The sequence below is a fragment of the Equus quagga genome, chromosome 1 (assembly GCF_021613505.1).
Source record: "Equus quagga isolate Etosha38 chromosome 1, UCLA_HA_Equagga_1.0, whole genome shotgun sequence".
NCBI lineage: Eukaryota > Metazoa > Chordata > Mammalia > Perissodactyla > Equidae > Equus > Equus quagga.
Window position 1 is genome coordinate 166,907,145 of NC_060267.1, and position 24,274 is coordinate 166,931,418.

General features: G+C 41.9%; 1 protein-coding gene across 3 annotated transcripts in view; it reads left to right on the top strand.

Moving 5' to 3' along the window:
* The first annotated feature begins 8,514 nt into the window (after positions 1 to 8,514).
* ACP3 (acid phosphatase 3) overlaps positions 8,515 to 24,274 on the top strand; it is a 43,805-nt gene continuing 28,045 nt past the window's right edge. For 2 of the 3 annotated variants that reach the window (XM_046668392.1, XM_046668411.1), the window contains exons 1-4: positions 8,516 to 8,710; positions 19,183 to 19,278; positions 22,732 to 22,818; positions 23,539 to 23,691. In XM_046668392.1, the coding sequence (XP_046524348.1) occupies positions 8,591 to 8,710; positions 19,183 to 19,278; positions 22,732 to 22,818; positions 23,539 to 23,691 (456 nt within the window). In that variant the 5' untranslated portion in view covers positions 8,516 to 8,590. Of the gene's footprint in view, positions 8,711 to 19,182; positions 19,279 to 22,731; positions 22,819 to 23,538; positions 23,692 to 24,274 lie in introns of all 3 variants that reach the window. The other variant, XM_046668402.1, reaches the window with a different exon arrangement.

Here is a 24,274-nt window from a genome sequence, read left to right on the forward strand (position 1 = left end):
AACTCATCACATGCAAATTATTTTACTACATTGTATTACTATCTGTTCTCTTGAGATTATTTACACGTCTGGTAAGTGCATTCAGTACGATGGAAATATTTCTAATGGTGTACTTCTCTCTTCCCAACTCCACGTTCAGTGACATTATACTGGTAGCTTGAAATCAGCCATGATGGCAATATTTACACCATGGAATGGCAAATGCTACAAATCAGAACTTTTTTCCAGAGCCAATTGTTAAACATTTACAACACACTACTTAGTGGATCCTTTTGAATGTGGTCCAGTAATGACAACCAAATTTAGGAAAGTAGCTAAAGACACAGCATAGGTTTTAAAGAGATTGTTCACCCTCAAAATATCCCAATCCAACTACTTGCCATTCCCCAGAATACGCCATCTTCTCTCATTCCTTCATGTCTTTTCTGTTGACCTAAACACAAGGGTAATAAGTGAGTAAGTAAGTGTTCCTCTTCTTAGCAACTAGAATATTCTGTGCTCGTTTATTGGGTTCATCACATAGTAATTGTCCGTCTTCCCCCACAAGATAGATGCCCCTCGAGGGAGGGATTGTGTCTCCTTGACCTTGGTGTTCTCATGGGCTGTTCCTAGAAGACTCTCAACAAACTCTTTAATCATTAGCTTGCCTGTAGCAACAGTTCTCAAACATTAGGTCTCAGGACACCTTTACTCTTAGAAATAATTGAAGATCCTTAACAGCTTTTGTTTATGTGGGTTATATCTATTAATACTTATTGTATTCAAAATTAAAACCGAGGGGCCAGCCCCGTGGTGTAGGGTTAAGTGCAGCATGCTCCGCTTCAGTGGCCTGGGTTCAGGGGTTCAGATCCTGGGTACGGACCTAGCACCACTCATTAGCCACGCTATAGCAGTGACTCACATACAAAGTAGAGGAAGATTGGCACAGATGTTAGCTCAGTGGTGATATTTCTCAAGGGAAAAAAAGAGGAAGGTTGGCAACAGATGTTAGCTCAGGGCAAATCTTCGTCACCAAAAAAAGAAAAAATTAGAACTGAGAAAAAAATTTTTTTTCTTTTTTGAGGAAGTTTAGCCCTGAGCTAACTACTGCCAATCCTCCTCTTTTTGCTGAGGAAGACTGGCCCTAAGCTAACATCCATGCCCATCTTTCTCCACTTTATACATGGGATGCCTACCACAGCATGGCTTTTTCCAAGCAGTACCATGTCCCCACCCGGGATCCAAACCAGTGAACCCCCGGCCATGGAGAAGCAGAACATGTGAACTTAAACGCTGGGCCACTGGACTGGTCCCTGAGAAAATTTTAAAACACAAGAATACACAAACACACATTCAACTTGTCATCACAGCAATAATGTCATCACATGTCATGTAGCCTTTGGAAAACTCCAATGAACACTCATGAGAGAATGAGAATGAAAAATAAAATAATACCTTAGTATTGTTATAAAAATAGTTTTGACCCATGGGCCCTATGAATAGATCTCAGGAATCCCCTGAAAGAATCTCTGGGACCTCCTGAAAGGATCTCAGAGATCTCAACCCACACTTTGAGAAGCACTGCCTTATAGTAATTCTTTACCTGAACAAACTGGTTCAGAAAAAATACTCTGGGGGCCGGCCCGGTGGCGCAGTGGTTAAGTTCACACGTTCCACTTCTCGGAGGCCCAGGGTTCGCTGGTTCGGATCCCGGGTGTGGACATGGCACCACTTGGCAAGAGCCATGCTGTGGTAGGCGTCCCACATATAAAGTAGAGGAAGATGGGCATGGATGTTAGCTTAGGGCCAGTCTTCCTCGGCAAAAAGAGGAGGATTGGTGGTAGTTAGCTCAGGGCTGATCTTCCTCAAAAAAAGGAAAAGAAATGAAAAAGAAAAAGTACTCTGACCTGCATTGGGTGCAGTGGATTTGACAGAAGGGATGATGATTTAGGATTGAATATGGGAACTATGTCCCACTGGGATCTGTGAGAAGAGGTGGAGTTGGCAACTTTTTTTGTCTTTTTTGTTTTTTGAGGGTTTTTTTTGTGAGGAAGACTGTTGCTGAGCCAACATCTGTACCAATCTTCCTCCATTCTATGTGGGATGCCACCACAGCATGGGTTGACAAGTGATGCTGGGTCAGTACCAGAGATCCGAACAAGCGAACCCCAGGCCACTGAAGCAGAGCACGTGAACTCAACCACTATTCCACTGGGCCGACCCCTGGAGTTGGCAACTTTTTGATGAGAATCATTGTTTTGTGGATTAAAAAATGGGATTTTGTAAAGCCATAATGTGGTACTAGTCACACATATATATTTTTGATAGAACTTCTCTAAGCTAAGGTATTTTTTTATACAGATAACTGATATTTTTGAGAAACTGATATTTGGGGATATATTTTATGACTCTTTACTTTTCCATAATACCAGTAACAGCAGTAACTTTAAAGTCCTTTAGCTACAAGGACCCTAGTCTTCCATCAAGCTTTTTAAGAATGAAAAGAAGAGGTCGATGAATGGAGATTCCCGTGGTTTTCCTTTGAATTGCAAGACTTTTATGATCGAAACAGCCATGTGGCCCTATAACCTGGTCCAATCCACTAATCTCTGTATATTACCGCAGGAATTTCCCCGAAGAGTTTAGTTTCACGCAAAGGAGAAAAGAAAGCTACTACTTTGTTGTCCAAACTTGGGACTACAAAAATCTTTTTCTTTCCTATATCTATATGATACCCAAAATTATGTCATGTTATAAAAGCATTTGAGTTTTTCTCATGCTAAGAATAATATTTATATGTTCAACATAATTTCTAACGAGCAGTGTCAGGTAAAGAATATGAACTTAAGTTTCAATTTCCTTTATTATTGTCAGACTCTCATAAATTTATTGAGAAGTGAAGAAGGATAAAATTGGGTAAAATGGGTATATTTAGAATGTTTTAGGAGAGCTATTCTCAACCTCACTATGACATAACAGAGGACACTGTACTGACTACCACGAAGTTTTCCCTGTTAAGCACCACAAAGTGTCCCCATGTCTTCTCACAGTAATATCCTACTGAGGGTGATTAATGCCGCACTTCCAGAAGGGTATATTTAATATATCTATGGGGCATGCATTTGTCTATGCACATGTAACATCATCATGGAATGTGTGCCCTATGACAAGCAATTTAAAATATTTTTATTAAAACAAACAAGGACATTATCGCACAATGAAGTTATATTAATTTTTGAAATCAAATATGAGATTCAAAAATATCTGTCCTTCAGTTGACTGGTTCCCCTGAAACCCATCTCAACTGATAGAAATCAGGAGGGAGCCTAAGGTCAGCAGCTAAATGCTGGAGAAGAGCACTTGGAATATCACAAAGCTTTGAAAATCTCACAATCAAAAGATAAAGATTGACAAGACTTTATTTATCCAAAGCAAGTCATCCAAGCTAAAAATGCCCATCCTTCTGTAATGGAATAAAAAGAAAACCAGGTTAGAAATTTTATAAGAAAGTTTCAGAATGTGTTAGGAGATTTTTTTTTTTAGAAAAAGGAGTTGATTCATGAGGATTCATTCATTCATTCAACAAATATTTGCTGAGCCCTACTATGTGCCAGGTGTTGTTCTATCCAAGGGGGACACAGCAGTAAACTCCTCTGCTCTCATGGAGTTTACATCCGAATGCGGGAGAAAGACAATAAACAAACAAACAAATATATAACATAATGTCAGGTATGAAAAATGCTATAACAGAAATAAAACAGGGCTATGTGACAGTGACTGCAAGGAAGCTGCTGGTTTAACTGGGGTGGTCAAGGAAGGTCTATCTAGAAAGCCAAGTGAGAGACTCAGCCCACCTGAGGGAAGAGTGCCCCAGGGAGAGGGAGCTGCAAATGCAAAGTGGGTGAAGCGGGAGCACATGTGGCTTCTGTGAGGAACAACGAGGCCAGTGTGGCCAGAGTGACAAGAGAGATAAGAAACGAGTTGAAGGGGTAGCAGGAGCTAGATCAAGCTGGGCCTTGTAGGCCATGGAGGGATTTTGGATTTTATTCTAAGTGTGGTGGAAGCCAACAGAAGATTTTTAGTAGACCAGTGACATGATTTGATTCAGAAAATTCTTAAGGACAAACTGAGGACTTTCGAAATGGGTGTTGTGTTATCTGGGATTTTGATAGTACAGGAAGATTGTATCTTTTTCATACAAGACATATCAAAAGGTGGGGGAGAGGAATGGGGCAGAAATTGGGGCAAGAGAAAGAAAATGTTCTTTCTCTTCAATAGCTTAGGAACTGGCCATATAAGAGGAATAGGCAGGTGAGCTATGCTATAAACAGCTCACCTTTCAGGTCACCCTCTATGACTCTGACGGCACCCAATAATCAAGTGAGAAATGGCATAGAGTTAACATTAGACATTTTAAAATTTCTCTTCTGATTTTAATAAAGGTATCTGTTCATTGTTAGAAATTTGGAAAGTAGAGAAAACCAAAGAGAAGAAAATGAAACCACTCATAATCACATCACCCAGAAAAAATCACCATCAAAATGTCATACACGTCCATTCAGTCTTTTCTTCAATATATCTTTATACAAAATGAGATAGGATAATATTTTTGAAAGTTGCGAGTTCTTTCCTTTACCTTTGAAATACAAAGAACCAATACAGTGTTCAATCTGTTAAGACTGTACTGAAGGTGAAAGAGCGATAGGGAATATTTGCCTGGTTATTCCAGGAATCAGAACCTTGGAATGACCCGCAAAGTGGACTGTGACAAAACACGTGTACCTTATCTTTCCTGCCTGTACCTGAACAATTGAGACTCATTCCTGGGTGACAATTTCAGAGATGGGACCCTGGCCCTGTTCTCCAGAGCTCCTTCTCAGTTATGAGTCACGGTCAGCTCTGTTCTCTCAGGTTGGTTAGTTCTGAATGTGAGAAAAGCAGCTTAATTACAAGGGGGAAGGTTTATGACGGAGGCCAGCCCAATGCAGGTAATTACGGTGGAAGGAAGAGCTGGGGTTCAGTCTAACAGATAAAAATACTTGTTCCCTTTCAGTTCTCAAGGCCTCACTATCGTCATCCAAACCTGGCCTCATCTCACCCCAGCCTTCATTTCCTTGTAGACAGATCCAGAGAAAGTTAGATCATTTAATCCCCAAAGATGTAGTTCTCGCTCATCTTCCAGTTCTTAGTCATGCCTGGCAAGTAGGGTGAGGAGATTGAGGTGTTCACTTTGAGCATATAATTTAAGGCGGTGCCAAAAGCTCCCTAATCAAGATAAATAATATTTTAACACAATATTTAAAAAAATAAAAATTAATGGAAAACAATCTACTGTTTAAAAAAATATCAAAATTTTACATGAAGGCAGGATCAGTATTACTGATTTTTTCCTTTTGCCTCTGGCTCCAACAGAGTCTTGGCAGGGCACTGTTGCAGATCTTATCTGAACCTCCCGAACTGGAATTTCTGGGAGGGAGGCCCAGGGATCTGTGTTTTATTCAGCTTTCCAGGTGATTCTTACACATGCTAATGTGAAAGAAGTACAGGAAAGAATGTCTCTGAAGTTACACCTTACTTTGATAACATTCCAATGACACAGTCATTGGTTGTATGGGGGGATATTTGTCTAAATATTAAACAATCAAATAGTCATTTAATGCCATGGGCAAATAGACACACACAAAACCCCCACAAACTGATCAGTTGAGGGGAGGAGAACTTTTACTCTAAACCCATTTTATATTAAATTTTGCTTCAAAGCAATTCACATCGTAACAAGACTCTGATGCAATAACTTGCCTTTATGTTGACTGACTGTTGATCAATCAATATTATTGAGTGCCCGATAGTCCATGAGGCACCAAGAGTCAAATAACACAGCTGTGAAGACATAGCAAGTCTGAGAGTTTAAACACAGTCTTCCTACCCGGTGAACAACCAATATGCCTGTTGATAGATTTTAACTCCAACCCAGACTCTCACTATCAGAGGCACATTCAGCGCTGTTATAGCCCTTGATCCACCAAGAATCATGAATTTTTTTCCTATAAATATTTGTTCATTGTCATGGATTCTGTGTTACACCACTCAATCTCCCTTCATAAACTGAAAGATTAATTCCCCCCAGCTCTTGGGAATTTGTTGTCTGACCTCACTCAGCTGTCAACTCCTGTGAGAATTGCCATGGCAGAAGAAAGCCACCATACCCATGGTCACACTCCCAGCCAGGAGCACCCGCATCCAATGATTGGCAAATGCAGAGATAAAAAGGCCTGGCTTCCTCGCCCTAATTCAGGACAACTCCAAGAGGGCATCCTAGGGTCAGCTGCTAGGAGTTCCCTCTGCCCAACCCCGCTTATTGCTCTTCCCCCAACTGTTGTTGATCTTGAGAGCACTTCCTAATAATTTTCCTACATGCAAATATGCATCTGGGTGTTTTCTTTCCAATGAACCCAACCTGCTCCACTTACAAAACTTCCTGATACTGTGTTAATCAGAGGTTGGACACTTGACATATGATGAAAGTGCCACAAGGAAACAAAAGTGATTCAGTGTGTGAGTTCGGCTAAACATTGACACTAAAATTATTGACACCCTTCATTGGGATATCAATAAAAACATCCCAATACTTTTTCAAGTCTCACTTTCAATGCTCCCATATCTCTATGTTTATTCCAGATGACTCTTTAAGTCTTTACAAAGGCCTTATGAGTTCAAGGTTCAAGAAACCAAAGAAGATTCTAAAATAAATTTTATCTGAGTTGAGGATCTTCCAAACTCAACTTCATGGTGTTCAGATCTACCTTTGTGATCTTCTCCTCCCCTTGTAATTTGATGATCAAAGTAGAAGTTAGGATGGTGACTAAGATAGAAGTACGAACCATCCACTTATTCTAACTTGAATTAAGTTCGAATTGAAATGTATTTGATTGAAACAGCCTTTTTTGGATTCTTTCTATAAAAAGTTGTTGTTGTTTTTACTTGGAGGGCTAAAAGAAGCCCAGAGGAGGTGACACAGAGAAACTAGGGTTTGAGTCAGAAGTAGGGTTTATCCAACCTAGCACAACATGGCATAGGTAGGTTAGAGAACCAGCGTCATTATCAGGAAGCACTAAGGCTACAGCCAGAATAGTGCCAGGCTGATGCAAGGGTGAGACGAGGAAGAAGACAGGAAAACAAGGAGCCAGGCTGATCTTTGAGAAAACAAGACATTGAACAGAATCAGGGATCTGCCACAATTTAATGCATGTGGTTCAGAACTAAGCCTGTGAACGGTAAGCAGGTCCTAGAGCGTCCTCTCTCAGGTTGCCTGGTGCATCCAGCAGGCATCAGTGTGGCAACTTCATGTCTGCCCTGGACAACCCCTCGGTCTTCATCCCCTTTTCCCTGCACCCATCTCCTCAAAATCTCACCCATCAGAAATGACAGCAGGGCCTGGCAGGTGGAGAATGTGATGACAAAGAGAGTGTCACAAGTCCCCTTCAATGTCTAACCCTAACACACACGCATTCATTGTTCACACATACTTCCTCATACCAGAAGAAGCAATGTTCTCCCACACACCACATTCTAGGGCATCCTCTGATCACATAACAACAGAACACTCCTGTCACAGGTAAGTGCAAAGTACCAGAGAACAGAGTTTGGGAAAAACCATTGTTCTCCCTCTGCTGACGGGGTGCAAGCATACCAATCAGCAGCTCTGCACAAAACTCCTGGTTTGGCCTAGGACGGGGCTGCCAGGTTGGGAAAAGGGGAAAGCTAAGGCCCCTTGGCTTTCCAAAAGAGGATAAATCCGGATCATCCTCTTTCGTAGCGTTCCCGGTGAGATCATGGATGGAGAGACAAGGGTGTGACTCAGCCGGAGTGTGAGGCTTATGGCCAAAGTTGGTGACTGACAATAGAGAATTATAGGCTACTTTGTGGTGGTTGTTGTCACTGTTGTTTTTAAGTTGTGTCAGGTTAGGAAAAACACTTCTAATCCTAATTTTGAGATAGCACAGATGAGTCCAAATATCTTAAGGTGTAACTGAATATTTTCAAAATAAAATTGCCCTGACTTTTCTTTGATTTAAAAATACCTCTATAGGCTACCTGAAAGTTTTAGAAAAGGGAGCCATTTTGGTCTGGGGAATAAACCCAAAAATGCCAATACCTGCAGTTCCTTCCATACTTCTCTCCCTATAACTCTGGATTCCCAAAAGATTAGGAATCACTGGCCTACGTTTTCCAAAGTCTGGGTAGATCGCTTTCCCAAGTGACAGCCACAAAGCAAATGCGGTATCACACCCCATCTAAAGGAGAGATGGAGGAAAACTAAAAAAGAAATGTCTGTTCACGTGCCCTGTGACCTTGAGCAACAGCTTTCCCCCGTATGGGCCTCAGTGTTCTAACAAAAACCCAGGAGATGGCGACTTCTAACACTCAGCCCCAAAATTATCTGATCAAACGCGCCAAACTCCGCCCCAAGCTCCCTGGAGATTTTACTATTAGTCTGGCTCCGCCCAGCTCCTCCTTCTCTTTCAATCCCTTGATTAAATAGCTTCCCCTCTAATGGCTTTTGCACTGGAAGCAGCACCTCCGAACTCCTGCCTGAAACAGCTCTCCCAGCATGCGAGCCGCCCCCCTCCTCGGGGTCAGCGCAGCAAGGCTTCGCCTCAGCCTCTTCCTGCTGCTTTCCTTCGGGCTAGACAGAGGTGTGGGAGCTAAGGAGCTGAAGTTTGTCACATTGGTGAGTAGACTTTTCTCCTTGCTTTCCCCTCAAAACTGTGTTACTAGCAGGGTCTGAAGAACCAACATCAGGTTTCCTTTTACCCTTGCATTTTATCGTCTCCGGGAGACCAGACTCCGAAAGTGAATAATCAAGTTTCTCAAGTTCTTCATGAGGAAGCCTTAACGTGTCCTGACAAAAAGGTGTTTGGTTGGCTGTGTGCCTTTGCCCATGTTATTTGGTTATTCACTTACTTTGCAACTGCCTTGAATGCAGATTTCTTTTGACAGCCGCAGAGGCCAGGAGAAGCCTCGCTGGCGCTGGGTAGGTAGCACCGGGAACTAAACTGGTTCCCTCAGTTTAATGATTATTTCTTTGCAAACCAAAAGACAGTCATTTGCTGAACTAGATAGCTCCTTCCCCTCTTGTTTATCAGGAAATTGGAAAATATATTTGTAAACAGTCTTTAAAGCATAAAAGTGAAACTAAACTCAAGAGTTTTAGAATGACTTCCTGAGACATAGATTTAGTTGACCATTAAAATCGTGTTGTCACCCCACCCCATGTTATGTGTGACAAGTTATGAAAAAAGGGAGGGGGGTAGCTAGTGCGTAATGCCAGGGAAAGAAAATATACTGTTGGCATTGTTTTAAAAATTAAAAGAGAGTTTGCAAAGTAAAGGGGATTTACCACTTTACATTCAAGCCCTGGAATTAATCCATCTACGTCTCCTGGTTTCTGTCTTTGATTGTGTCTCTCTCTCTGTTTCTCTTCTTTCTGTTTCACTCACTGTCTCTCTCTGCCTCTGACCCTCTCTGTCTTTCACAGGCTGTCTCCATCTCTTTCTCTTCCCCACATTTTTTATTTGATAGAGTGAAAGTATGCTGGTAAATAAGTAAATTTCCTTTCTGTAAGCAGGCTCAATTTATTTTTATAATTTGAAGGGAGTTCACCTTTTATTTAATTAAACATGAAGTTCTTATGTTCTCAGCTTGGTGCATTCAGAACGCCTTTCTTTCCCTTCTACAGGAAAATTTCATAACCATATGTTTATGCAAATTATGATTCTTAGTCCAGTAGATCTTTACTAGGTCATGAGTCAACAGGGAGAGCGAAATATATCATTAATTTATTTACAAATGATTTATCAGCTGCCAGGCTTCTGTGCTGAAAAAATTTTACAATTTTACAATATTGTGTACCTTCTATAGAGAAATCCATGTGAGTTAGAGTTTTGGTTATATTCATGGGTTCCTTGCCAACATGTGAATTAAGCAAGTGTAGGAGAGATTTCACTGCCAACACGGTAAACCTGTGACAAGCCGACTGAGTGGTAATCTTCTCTGAGATATTACAGTGAACTCTCAGTTAACTGAATGGATCGGTTCTCTCCTCTGTATTTCACTATACCCCAGGCTAACTCCCCTTGCTTACCAAACTGTTGTGGGTTTCCTTTCTCTCACTCCCCTCTTGGTTAACATGTATCCAGGGACTACAAGTTAATTCTTCCCTAAGAAAAACCTTACAAAAGTGGCTCTCTTGGAGCTAAAAAAAAATTAACAATCGTCACACAAGGCTAATGTTAATAAGTTTTCCTACCACGGCTTCCTTCTATTAATGGTGGATGAAAGGCAACTTAATATATCTTTTTTGGCCCTCACAAAACAATTTCTATGCAAGGACTTAAGGCAGAAGATATCACTTTCTTCTTCTTATTGATTATAGAAAATATTTGACTATAAATGGTTCAAATATATAACCATGGAAATCCTTAGAAAATTATTAAGAGAACCAGAATTAAAGAAAGGGGCCTCTGATTAAAGTGGTAATATTCATGACAATAGCCTATAGTTAATTGAGTGCTTACGAGGTGCCAGGCACTGTTCTGAGAGTTCACTATAGATAATGCCACATAATCCTCCCAACAACCCTATAAAGTAGAGTTGCCAAAAACACACAGGATGCCCAGTTAAATTTGAATTTCAGATAAACAGCAAATATTTTTTCAGTATAATATGTTCCGTCAACATTTGGGTATTCTGTATTTTTGTTTGCTAAATCTAGCAACCATTCTATTCTATAGATGAAGAAATTGAGGCACAAAAAGGTTAGGCAACTTGCCCATGGTCACACACTTGGGATGTGAAGCCATCCCAGGCTGTCCGATCCCAGGAGCCATGTCCCTAATCATGAGACGTATTCTGTTCCTGCTGTGTGTGTCTAACCCAGCGCAGTGAGCTGAGATCTCCCCTTGGAGGTTTGGGGCGTTGGCTTGACTCATATTCAGTAGCTGGTTTCCTTGCGTTTCCTTTGTGTTCCAAGAAAAATAAATCTTCCCCAATCCTGAAAAGCTGTTCTGGGCAGAAAGAGTAGGGAACCTAGCCTTCATTGTTGTTCTCTTTCATGAACAAAGTCACCCCATGATCTTTTAAAACAGGTTCACCAAAGTACATCCCATGGAAGGCTAGTTTGCCAAGTTGTTTACAGGCACTACCCAGTTAAAAATGGGTTTCAGTAATCAAATTAGCCTTAGGAACAGAACGTGGGTTAAACTGTGTTTAAAAGTCTCTTGAACTCAGGACTCCTCAGAGTCTTTAGTATTCTAATATGTACTGTGGCTTTCAAGGAAAGGATCTAGTAAATTGTATTTCCTAAATTTTGACTGCAGAATCCACCTCTTCTTTTTTTCAGAGTGTCCCGTAGAAATCCCTCAGAGAATTGCTATTTTTAAATTTATAGAGAGAGAATAAGTATGATGAGTCGCAATGTACCCATCAAGCAGCTTCAATAATTATCACTCACAGCCAATCTTCTTTCATCTATATGCCCACACACTCCTACTGGACTTTTTCAAAGCAATTTCATACATCGTTATTCCATCCGTAAATAGGGAAATGCCATTTTAAAAGCATTCTCTCTCCCCTAAGCCAGGGAAAAACCACAAATTCAGGTGATCCCAGACAGAGAGAAAAAATTCTTCTCATTCCACTTGGGTTTTACAAAAAAAGAGAGGATAAGTCACAAAGTATAAGCTCTTCTCATTCTTCATGGTGAACCATGCAAAATTCTTACTCAAGGCATAGAATGTCCTTGATGAAAATAGCCTCCAAACCTTAAGCTCATCAGCTCTGCCCTGGGTTGGGTAACTTCCATATTGTAAGTAGGCAAATTCAAATGATGCTAGCCATCACACATTTCCAGGGAGAGCTGACCTCCAGGGTTCCTCTGCACTCTTCCTGGAAAAGTGAAAAGTTGACAAGTCACTCTTCAGGCTGGTAATCCAATACTGTTACAAATTTTCTAATGCTATGTGCTAAAATAAAAGTTGAAAGCTATACCTAGGAAAACACTGAACTTTCATTAATTCAAGTTCCAGCATCATTTACCAGGTTTGGGACCACAGGCAGGTAGGTCACTTAATCCAGCTGAGTCACATGTGCCCCAAACTTAAAGTTGGGGATAATGATCCTCACTATGCTTCCTACTTCACAGATTTGTCTCTAGGTCCAAACGGCAGGATGTACATATGAACGTGTGAACCATGGTACAAATGTAAGGTGCTGCTGGAAGTCATCAGTCTAAAACAGAAGGTTTCCAACTTTTTGGATAAAATCTAGATGATCCTTAATTATTCTTTTTTTAAAGTTGTGGTAAAATACACAGAACATAAAATTTTCCATCCTATCCATTTTTAAGCGTACAGTTCAGTGGCATTAGGTATATTCACATGGTGGCACTACCATCAAAACCATCCATCTCCAGAACTCTTTTCATCTTGCAAAACTGAAGCCCCATATCCATTAAACAGGGAGTCCCCATTCTCCCCTCCCCTGGCGCCTGGCAGCCACCATTCTACTTCCTAACTCTGTGAATGTGACTACTCTGTGTACCTCATATAAGTGGAAATACACACTATTTGTCCTTTTGTGACTGGCTTAGTTGACTTAGTATAATGTCCTCAAGGTTCTAGATGATCCTTCATTATTCTTGAGCTTATAAATTTAATAGGGGCACGTGGTTAACTTAAAGGGAACAAAGAAAAGAGAACGTAAGGTATTAGATGATTATCATCTCTACTAGAACTTGAGGCTAACTACTTAACTTATTTATACTGTGAATTCTAACTTCTTTTCTCTCGGGGGCAACTCACTTCTGTGTGTCAAGTGTAGCCTGGGAGAAGCTGGAAGTAAAAACAGAGGGACACCACCACAATTAAGGAAAAGCATAAAAAAGCATAAAAACATCTGAGTTGGGTCAGAAAGCAGTAGAGTTGAAAAAGAAAGGATGAATTTCTTTAGAAAATTGTGAAGGCAGAATCCCTGTGGGTTGAATTTGAGTATTAAGGAAGAGAGAGAAATCAAAATGACCCTGAGTTGTCTAATTTTTGTTGTTAGAAAGATAGTGATGCCACGGAGATAGGGTGCATAAAAGGCATTGAACGTTGGAAATTCTTAAAGAGGAATATGAGATCTAAACACCAATTGTGTACTACACGATACACTATAGCATGGCGATTAAGAGTGCAGGTTCAACAATCAGACCACCTGGGTTTGAATGCCAGCTCAACCTCTTACTAGCTGTGTGACTGTGGATGAGTAACTTGACCTGTCTGTTCCTCAATTTCATCATCAGTAAAATGGGGAGACTAGTACTTCATGGAGTTGTTGTGAGGCTTAGTTGTGTTAATACATAAAAAGCACTTATAGGGGCTGGCCCCGTGGCCGAGTGGTTAAGTTCACGCGCTCCGCTGCAGGCGGCCCAGTGTTTCGTTAGTTCGAATCCTGGGCGCGGACATGGCACTGCTCGTCAGACCACGCTGAGGCAGCGTCCCACATGCCACAACTAGAAGAACCCACAACGAAGAATGCACAACTATGTACCGGGGGGCTTTGGGGAAAAAAAGGAAAAAAAAAAAAAAATTTTAAAAAAAAAAAAAAAAAAAAAAAAAGCACTTATAAGCCTATCTGGTAAACACCCAAAACATTGTAACTATTATTAATATACATATACTCACACAATTATCCCATGTGTGTGTGTTTTTTTTTTAAAGATTTTATTATTTTTTCCTTTTTCTCCCCAAAGCCCCCCAGTACATAGTTGTATATTCTTCGTTGTGGGTCCTTCTAGTTGTGGCATGTGGGACGCTGCCTCAGCGTGGTCTGATGAGCAGTGCCATGTCCGCGCCCAGGATTCGAACCGACAAAACACTGGGCCGCCTGCAGCAGAGCGCGCGAACTTAACCGCTCGGCCACGGGGCCAGCCCCATCCCATGTGTGTTTTTTATGGTGTTCGCATAACCAGTTAATGATAATGCTAGGCTTCTTTTCTATATTTATTGTCTTTATTCTCAAAAAGATGAAGTATTTTTACATGTCTTTTTTCTTCTAAGTTTAATGACTTTCTTCCCAGTTTTAGACTCTTGGCCTAAATATGCATTTAAAATGTGAGTCAAGAGATTGACAGATTTTACTCATTTCACCCATTCTCTGACTTTCTGATCCATTGACTTGCTGGTTCTTTCCTCCATCACTTCGGCTGGAATAGACGACCGATTGTCCTTCTACTTGCCTTCATCTTCATTGTCCACGTTTGAATAATACCTTGGAACACAGGCAGGAATCCTTGAGGCCTGTAAACCTTTTTCTCACTCCCATTGAAGTCAGAATTACAATCACAGCTACCATATGGTAAACATCCACTAGATGCCAGGCTCTTTACATTTTGTATTTTGAATCTCCAAAATGGCCCAGGAAGGCATATAATATTATCTTGGTATTACATAACAACAATAAAAAAGGAGCCAGAACTTCTCTGTGGTATACTGGGTGCTGGGGACTCAAGACGCAAGTGTCTGGTGGCACATCTGGAATTTGTGAGTTGGCTTATAAAAGATATACCAGACAAAACTCTCTCCTGGAAAACGGAAACCAGGACTCCTGCCTCCACTCACAAACGGCCCTCCCGTCTCTCTCCTGCGCTCTGTGGCTCCCTAGTCACCGGGGCTGAGGGGCGGCGGAGCTGACTGGAGACCTGTCTGCTCTGCGAGGGTGTTTGCTGGGCGCGCTCTGTGCCGCGTGCTGCTCCCGGGCCAGGTGGGAGGTCAGTACAGGAGCTTCTTCCTGGTTTTATGGCGGAATGCATTTTGCAAATTTTTAGGGTGATAAACTAATTCCAGAAATTCTATTTGGCTCAAGATATTTTGGTTGGGCAGGTTGCCACTACGGGCGCTTGAAGCTTCCCAAGTGTCCAAGTGTCCTAAATCCAAAGGAATAATTAATTATTCCTCTCAGTCACAGGGGAGAGATGATTAGAAATTAATAGAAATATTTCTTGGAGGCGAGGGCTATGTTGCCCTTTGCTCAACAGGTAGCTCTCATTTGCCCCATATGCTGCAAACTATCGCCAGCAGGAGAGGGAGTATAGAGTGCAGCTAAGTCAAACGCCTGAATAATATAACAACCACAGCAAAATAATGATAACAGATATAATAACACATTTGAGTGCATCCTGTATTCAGTACTATGATGCTGGCTTTGCATATATTACACGGTTAATTCTCACGATCCTCCTGCGTAGGAAATAGTGACTTTCTCATTTACACAGAGGGAACTCTGGCGTGCAGAAGTTTACGTTAAATCATTTCCCCAGGGTCACCCAGTGGGGTGTTGACAAAGCAGGGACTTGAACCCAGGTCTGACTCAAAGCCAGAGCTTTTCTGAGGTATCATACAGCTTGCACACGCTGTAACACAGTTTCACCGTGTCCCTCTCCTGCAGGCTTCTGTGTTCCTCCTGGGCCCTGGACGTAAGAGTCGTTAGACGGGCATGCCTTTCTGCCTCCCTCGTGGCAGGTGCAGGACCTACTCCCACCCTGATTCCTCTCACAGCCAATCGGCTTCCCTTCTTACCTCTGAAATGGTGTTCGTTTACTTGAGCCTGTGCGCCAGGAGAAGCAGAAGGAGGACATTCCAGGCAGATAGAACACCAAGGCCCAGAGAGGTGGGAACACGCTTAATGTATTGGCTGGAACAGCAGGGGCCCCTGTGGCGAGGCATGTTTGGCAAGAATGTAAGGTGAGAACACTGCAGTGGGCAGGGCCAGGTCAGGTAGAGTCTTGTGAGCCATTGTAAGGACTTTGAATACTCTGCAAACAACAACGGGAAATGATATAATGTCTGCGAGTGAGAGGGTACGAGAGAAACAAGACTGACCACACACCAGCTGACGATTGTTGGAGCGTGTGATGGGCTCATGGAGGCTCATTATAAAAATCTCTACTTTGGTATATCTTTACAATTTTGCACACACAAAAGAATTTTAATAGAGTGAGAGGACATTAGAGGGTTCTAAGCAATCAGGTGACATATTCCAATTGACATTTTTTAAAAAGCACTTTGCTGCGTGGAGAGAGGGACTGGACATGGCATCCTCCAGTGTACTCCTCAGGGACTCCATGTCCTACGCAATGCGCCAGATCTGGTTAGCAGACTGGATGGAGCAGGATCACTCAACATTGTCCTTCAGCAGAAAGTTACCTGTGATTTAAAGGGGCAAGGTGAATGTGATATGGTGAGGAAAACAGTGGACCGGCAGTCATGAGAATTAGGAGATCTCAACAGCTTACTCGATCTCTTCGAGCCTCAGTTTCCTTATTTGTTCAGTGCAGCAATAGTGCTGACCTGTTCTCACAGAGGAGTTGTAAGAATTAAAAGCAACAGCAGGGGAAGGGATTCTCCAAAACCGTGGAGGTTTGCAAAAACATAAGGGGTTATTACCTTGGATGTTGTCCTATGGCAATTCCCATTAGTACTGCAAAGTCCTACCGCTAATAATATATTTTTAGATTTCCAAAGGATTTCATAGAGTATGATTGCTGGACTGCGAACAGAGGTTATTAATTTGGCCGAGCAGCAGTTAAGAAGGTTGCCCTACCACAGACTTAAAAGGATGTCTAGGCACAGCCCAAAGGCTCCAGCTGAACTGGCGAAACTCCAGAAGTTTAAGAATGCCACCTGTGCACTTGCGGGCACTCTCTCTGTTTCCCTTTCTCTCTCTGTCGCTCTGATTTCCGGCTCTGGAGGTGGGGGATGGTTTATTAAGTGTTTCTGAGGGACGCCCCTTCCTAAGAGTTCAAGCATTTTTGAGCCACTACCTCAGAAAGCCTTAAAACTTTCTGCAATGTAGGGGAGTACAATTATTTCTGACCTATAAGGATGGAGTAAGAAAGCTTGCCCAAGTCTCATGATTATGTTCTTTAAGACGCACTCCTCTAAGCGCACCACACCTGTTTTTCTCCCCAAGCCATACTGTCATTTACTTGCATAACCTCAGTTTTATTTTTTAAATAATATCTGGGGCTTTTTCTTACGTCAAAGTTTTGATTTCCTCTGCAGCAACATACCCACCCACACACGCACAGCTTCCAACCTTAGAGAGAAAGACTAGAGTTTATAGAGAAGCCCCAGTTCTCAGATCATCCACTGGTGGGACACTGAGGGGTATGTTTGAGCATAGAGAAATGAGCCTCTTGCACGGGGTTACGAATGCTGGTAGTGGAGACACACAGCCTGTGCTTGGATATCTTCTCTACCACTTACATGCTGTGTGACCTTGGGCAGGTCACTTAAGGTCAAGTTCCTCGTTTGTGAAATGAAAATAGTAATAGTAACTAATAGTAACTGCTTTGTAGAATTGATGAGATGATTAAATGTATGAGAAGCTCTTAGCACAGTTTCTAGAACAAAGCAAGTGTTCAAAACATGTTGAGGCGTTATTGTGGTTATAGGCTGGTAGGAAGTGTTGTAAATTATTTACCGCAATGTCTCTCATCTGACTTCTCTTTGGCTAGTTCGATAGCTCTCAACTGAGGTGATTTTTACCCCTGGGGGACATTTGGTAGTGTCTGGAGACCTTTTTGGTTGTCACAACTGAGGAATTCTACTGGCATCCAGTGGGCAAAGGCCAGGGATGCTGCTAAACATCCTACAATGCACAGGACAGCCCCCAACAAGGAGTTTTCTAGACCAAAATGTCAACAGTGCTGAGGCTGAGAGATCCTGGAAATGAAACAATGTGGGGTTTATAATCTATTGAAACCGTATAACGACTTTAGTTACTCAGATCTGGGAAAGCATTTTGCATAATTACCTTGCATCTAAAAAGTCTAAAACGTGTTTCAACTGTGGAAAGAGAAGCACTAATGATTAACCTCGATAAATTCTGACTGTGACCAAGTCAGCCCTAGTGACTGGTAACTGTGGATGCTCCTCAGAAGATATGCAGCCTTTCCTCCTGCCGTGAGGGGACCATTTATGACAATTCCTTACCTGACCAAAATGATTTCTTAAGCTCCGCTATATTACTGTCCCTGTGTGCTGTAGTCTGTTCTGAGACCGCAATTTCTCACCAGTTTAGGGGGCCAAAAGCTCAGTTTTCTTCAGACACCAGAGACACTATCCGGTCTTAGAAGCCTCCCTCACTTTCCTGGAATCTCATCTGGAAGATGACTAAAGTTTGAGACTGTTCCTTATTCTGTGGCTACTGAACTGTTTCATAGGCTTTCAAAAGAGCAGACATTTGGCTTTCTTTTCAATGGAGCATCTTAGCCACGTAGTATAAGTGACAAGTGCAGGAAATCTCAGATAATGCAAGGTGTTATGCAGACGCCTTCTGTATTACAAATGTTCGCTAACATCAGCATCGACTTCATCTTGTATTTCTTCAGTGTTTTTCTTGCCCTATTTTTTGCTTATAAAATAGCTTTGTGTTTGGTTTGGTATTCTATCCAGAAAGCATATTAGAATCAAAGTACCAAGGTTTCAAAAGTCCAGACTACTCTCCCCAAAGAATTAAATGTGCAATCAAAATAAGATGAATGCATACAAATCCAGAAGGATGTTCTTAAAGTATTGAGAATTAGCTTTTCTCCCTACCCACAAGTCCTTTCTCCCTAACGTCCTAAAAACTAATCATTGGCTCAAGATGGTCACAAATTGTCTATAGCATTTAAAAGCCACTATTTTTATTATATGTAAAAATGTTAACACCATTATTCCTGTAACCATAATTCAGGAAGGAAACATCTCATCAGAGTTTGTCTGCAACAAGGTGACCTTGCTAAGCTTTGTGTTCCTTCTCACCCTATCCAATGTACAAACCAGTCTCCACGTATGGATCACCTGACTTCTCCTCGCTGATCATCTTGTTACTTACATTACCAGAAATACAGAAAAAGTGTTAGTCAGCTTAGAACAGCAGTTCTTAACCTGAGATTTACCTGGGGAGGTCTCTAAACTGATGCCCTGGCCACATCCCAAACTAATGAAACAAAAGTCACTAAAGGTGGGATCCAGGCCTCAGAATTTTAACTCCCTAGGTGATTCCAGTGAGCAGGCAAGGCTGAGAACGAGTGGTTTGGAAGAAAATCTATCATGATGAGCGGAGGCAAAACACCTCAGTGAAATTTGTAACGTGACTGCCTCAATCTCTTTTCAGGTGTTTAGACATGGAGACCGAAGTCCCATCGAAACCTTTCCTAACGACCCCATTAAGGAATCCTCATGGCCACAAGGATTTGGCCAACTCACTCAGGTTGGTTGATTTTCAGCTAAAGTTTGCTGATGAGTCTCAAGGGAAACTAGACTCTGTGGGATTTGTAGTCTATTGAAACCTCATAACTATGTTAATTACTCAGACGTGGGAAAGTATTTTGCGCAATTACCTGGGAACTAAAAAATCTAAAATGTGTTTCAATTGTGGAGTGAGGGGCGCTAATGGTCAGCTTCAATAATTTGTAATCATGACCAAGACACCCCTACTGACTAGTAACTGTAGAAAAATTGTATAGAATTCCCTGTTTTGATCTTTTTTTACCTTGTTGTCTTTATTAAATCATAAGAGGTATGCATGGACAACAGGATAGATGAGCTTAAAGATGCAGAGAGCCAAGAGATACTTACAAGCCAGCCCCTGAGTTTCTCAGGCTCCACCTGAGAAAGTAGAAAATAATCTTGTAATCAAGGAGCTGAATCAGCAGGTTTGGGAAAACATGATTCCTCTGCAAGTGCTGATACCGAATTTGATTTCTTATCTCCTGGATGTACTGGGACTGAGTCTTCCTCATAAGTGGTCAGTTAAAATAGAGAGCCCTACTTCCTAAAGAGCACCAAAGGGGAAGGTGAACTGGGGAACAAAGGCGCCCCACCCCTTTCACTTGTAAGAGTGGATCGCTCTTCGAAGCCACAAGGCCATGTGCATTGCTTTTGTCCTCACCAAAGCACTCTTTCAATATGTTAAGAAAAAGTTATAGAATGTTTAGAGTTGGATATCTCCAAAACTAATGGGTCTTAATCTCAGCTAAACATTGGAATTATCTGGAGGGCTTTAAAAAATATTGATGTCTGCTTGAAAGGTTCTTATTTAATTGGTCTAGGATGTGGCCTGGACATTGGGATTTTTAGAAGCTCCTTGGTTGATCAGTTGGCTCTTTTGTGTAGTCAAGGCTGAGAATTACTGCCCAATTACAGCCCTAACTCAACCGCAATGTTTCCTAGAGGAGAAAGCTCAGAGAGGATATTGGAGGCCAGCATCTTTTGGCTCCCAGGTCAGAGCTCTTCCCAGTACAGCCTACCCAGCTTCTGGCTCCTTGAATGAGAGAAGGGTTACTAAAACTCAGGGCTGCATCTCAATACCTATGGCTCTGTAGAGACCCCCGTTCCCTTGCTCTGCTTTTCCAGTAAGACTAAGATTCTTCCAGATTGTGGGATCTGGATTCTTCTTCTGGGAGTCTCCTGACTCGCCATCAGCTTCTCCTAGAGCAGTGTTTCTCAAGCTTCCAAGTGCAAATGAATTCACTTAGGGATCTTGTTAAAATGCAGATCCTAATACCCAAAGACAACAAAAACACTAACTTGAAAAGATATCGGCACCCCCATGTTCATAGCGGCATTATTTATAATAGTCAAGACATGGAAACCATAGAAGTGTCCAATGGATAAAGAAGTTGTGGTACATATATACAATGGAAAATTATTTAGCCAAAAAAAAAACGAGGAAATCCTGCCGTTTTCGACAACGTGGATGGACCTTGAGGGCATTATGCTAAGTGACACGTCAGACAGAGAAAGACAAATGCTGTATGATCTCACTTACATGTGAAATCTGAAAAAAAAACTCAAAAAGGGATAAGATTTGTGATTACCAGAGGTAAAGGATGGGGGGACGGGTAATAGGAGAAAGGTAGTCAAAAGGTACAAACATCCACTTAGAAGATAAATAAGTGCTAGGGATGTAATGTACAGCATGACTACAGTTAACACTGCTGTATGATATATACGAAAGCTGTTAAGAGAGTAATCCTAAGAGTCCTCATCACAAGGAAAAACAACTTGTTTCCTTTTTTGCTTTCTCTCTTTCTTGTATCTATATGAGATGATGCATATTCTAGGGGTAATCTTTTCACAGTATATGTAAATCAAACCATTATGCTGTACTCCTTAAACTTATACAGTGATGAATGCCAGTTATATCTCAATAAAACTAGGAAACAAAGAAAAAAGCGCAGATTCTAATTCAGGTCCAACATGAAGCCTGAGATTCTGCATTTCTAAAATACTCCCAGGTGATGCTGATGGCCACTCGTGAACAGCAAGGTTCTAGGGCTCAGATTTCTGCCCTTGGCCGGGTACTGCCAGTCTACGTAATGACAAGGTGATGGCTTTCAGTGGTTATCAAAGTGTGGTCCCTGAATGAGCAACATCACCATCACCTGGGAACTTGTCTGAAATGTAAATTCTCTGGCCCCACCCACTGAACCAGAAAATCTGGGTTTGAAGCCTGCAAATCTTTGTTTTAATGAGTCCTCCAGGTGATTCTGTGCATGCTAAAGTTTGGAAACCACTGCTCTGTAGAAGGCGACTATTTCCCCAAAAGTCAGCTATAGGTTAGAACAACAAATTAGACCCAAAGTGTCTGCTTCTTCAGCTACCCAGGGCATCCAGGAAACTTACAAACCTCAGAGCACACATTATTCTTTTCTTACCTCCTTCCCCATCCTGGGGGGTGGTGACGATCATGGTAGCCAGGAGTGACAAGCAAATGAGCGAGTGGGACCAAGCAGAAGCCACAGTGACCACATCCTCCCTGACTCCTGAAGCTCTGGCGAGGATCTGGATTAAAAACAGACTTGAATGCAGTCTCAAGCATTCAAGTGCTTGAATGGTTCTCAGTTAGTGGATCTGATTCCCTTGAGGCACTTGTTAAAATGCAGATTCCAGCGAGACACCCCGGATCTAAGGAGGAAGAATCTGTGGGGGAAATCTGGGTAATCTGCATTTCAAAAAGCACCGGTAAGATAATTTGGCTTCTGATGCATAGTAACGCTCAAGGATTATTGAGCTAAAGCAATGCTTCTCAGTGATTACTGGTCATCAGAATCTTAGTGAGCTTGTTAAAAACAGATTCCTGAGCTCCACCCCCAGATTCTGATTCTGTAGATCAAGGTTGGAGCCCAAGAATTTGGTTTCTAACATCCTCCCAAGAGGTGCTAATACTGCTGATCCACAGACCACACTTTAAGTAACAGGCTCTAGTTTTTCATGAACCAGGCACAGGTAAACTGGGCAGATAATAAGTCATTGCACCCAGAGGTTGAAAGTGATCTTCGGATTCATCAAGTCCAACTTCTTATCAGGTGGTTGTATTTCTTCCACCAAACTGCCATCAACCGCTCAACCAGCCCCTTGAATGCTCGACCAACAAAGATGAACCATTGAACGCTCTACCACACCAAATATGAAGCCTTTACTTAAATCAGATCAATCACCAACTGTTAACTGCAAGGCTCTATGTTAAGTACTAGCGAAGATGAATGAGTTTTCTCAGGGAGTCAGGACTAAAGCTGTTTCCGTTTTAAAATGTATTGTCATTGTGGAACTTAAAGTACACCATTGTTCACTCTACCCATTCAATGAGGAGAGATGAGACTCGTAGATGAGATTCCTAGAACTTACTTTCACTAATTTTTGCTTTTGTTTGTTCCCATAGCTGGGCATGGAGCAGCATTATGAACTTGGAGAGTATATAAGGAAAAGATATGGAAAATTCTTGAATGAGACCTATAAACGTGAACAGGCAAGTTGGGGAGCTAAGAGCGGGAACCTTGTCCCTTGCAAGAATTTAACATAATATTCCATTTTTAAAAGTCCTTTGCGGGACTAGCCCGGTGGCCGAGTGGTTAAGTTCCTGCACTCCGCTTCGGTGGCGCAGGGTTTCACTGGTTCGGATCCTGGGCGCGGACATGGCACCGCTCATCAGGCCACGCTGAGGCAGCATCCCATATGCCACAACTAGAGGGACCCACAACTTAAAAAATATATACAACTATGTACTGGGGGAACTTGGGGAGCAGAAAAAAAAGATTGGCAATAGCTGTTAGCTCAGGTGTCAATCTTCAAAAAAAAAAGTATTAAAAGTGCTTTGCCTGTTTCCCAAGGAACTTATATAAGTCAGAGATTTTGTTTACAATTGTACTCCTCTTTATACAAAAATTTTGTTCCTATAAAATTTATGAATATGAGTAAATTCAAAATTTTGTGGACACCTATGGCAAATACTTTGGCTTGGCAAGTAGCCACCACTGAATTGGTCTCTTGTCAATTCAACTATTGCAAGCAGGTTTCTACATATCATGGCGTGCTAATAATACTGTCTATCTCGTAATAGGAAATTATGATCAAAATGTCTGCTAATATTTTGTGGGTGCCCCTGCCCTTTCTCAAGTATACTACTAGCTCCACAGGAAAAACCCCACAGTTCCTCTCAGTTGGATTCTGCTTTGGTTTTCCCCTCTAGGTTTATATTCGAAGCACAGACGTTGACCGAACTCTGATGAGTGCTATGACAAACCTTGCAGCCCTGTTTCCCCCAGAGGGTGTGAGCGTCTGGAATCCCGGCCTACCCTGGCAGCCCATCCCAGTGCACACGGTCCCGCTTTCTGAAGATCGGGTCAGTATTCTGGGAAAACCAGGAGATGCCATTGGGCCTGGAACAAGAAAGGCAGGCTGCTCAGTACTTGTCTGGACACTCCATGGGCTGTGCAGTCTTAACTCTTTCCTAAATAAAAGTGCAGAGGACAATGTAGGTCTTAGAAGCCCCTAGGCAAGAGACAGTAGGAACAGAAATTTCTCTTTGGATCTTTATTATCCCCTTTGTTTTGCCACTCTTTCAACTTTTGGCAATTTGTCCCTCTCCATCTTTACACACACACGAGGCTCCCAGTGTTCTGCCTTCAATTCCCAGGCTTTTGGTACCCTACACGGGGTTCTCCTCGTCCGTCCAAAATATCCTAAGATCTCACTACCTACAAAATACACATCTCCAATGAAAAATCCCCATTCCGAGGTAGAGGAAAGAAAAAGATTTGAGTGGCTAATTGGGGCCCAATACTTTATATGTGTCATCATATTTACATTTCGTAGAAACCTTGAATGGACGATATTAGTGTTCTCCTTTTGTAGCCATGGAAATAAGTGCTCAGAGAAGTTAAATAAACAAAATGAGCCCAGAGCCACACAGCTGGGTCACATCA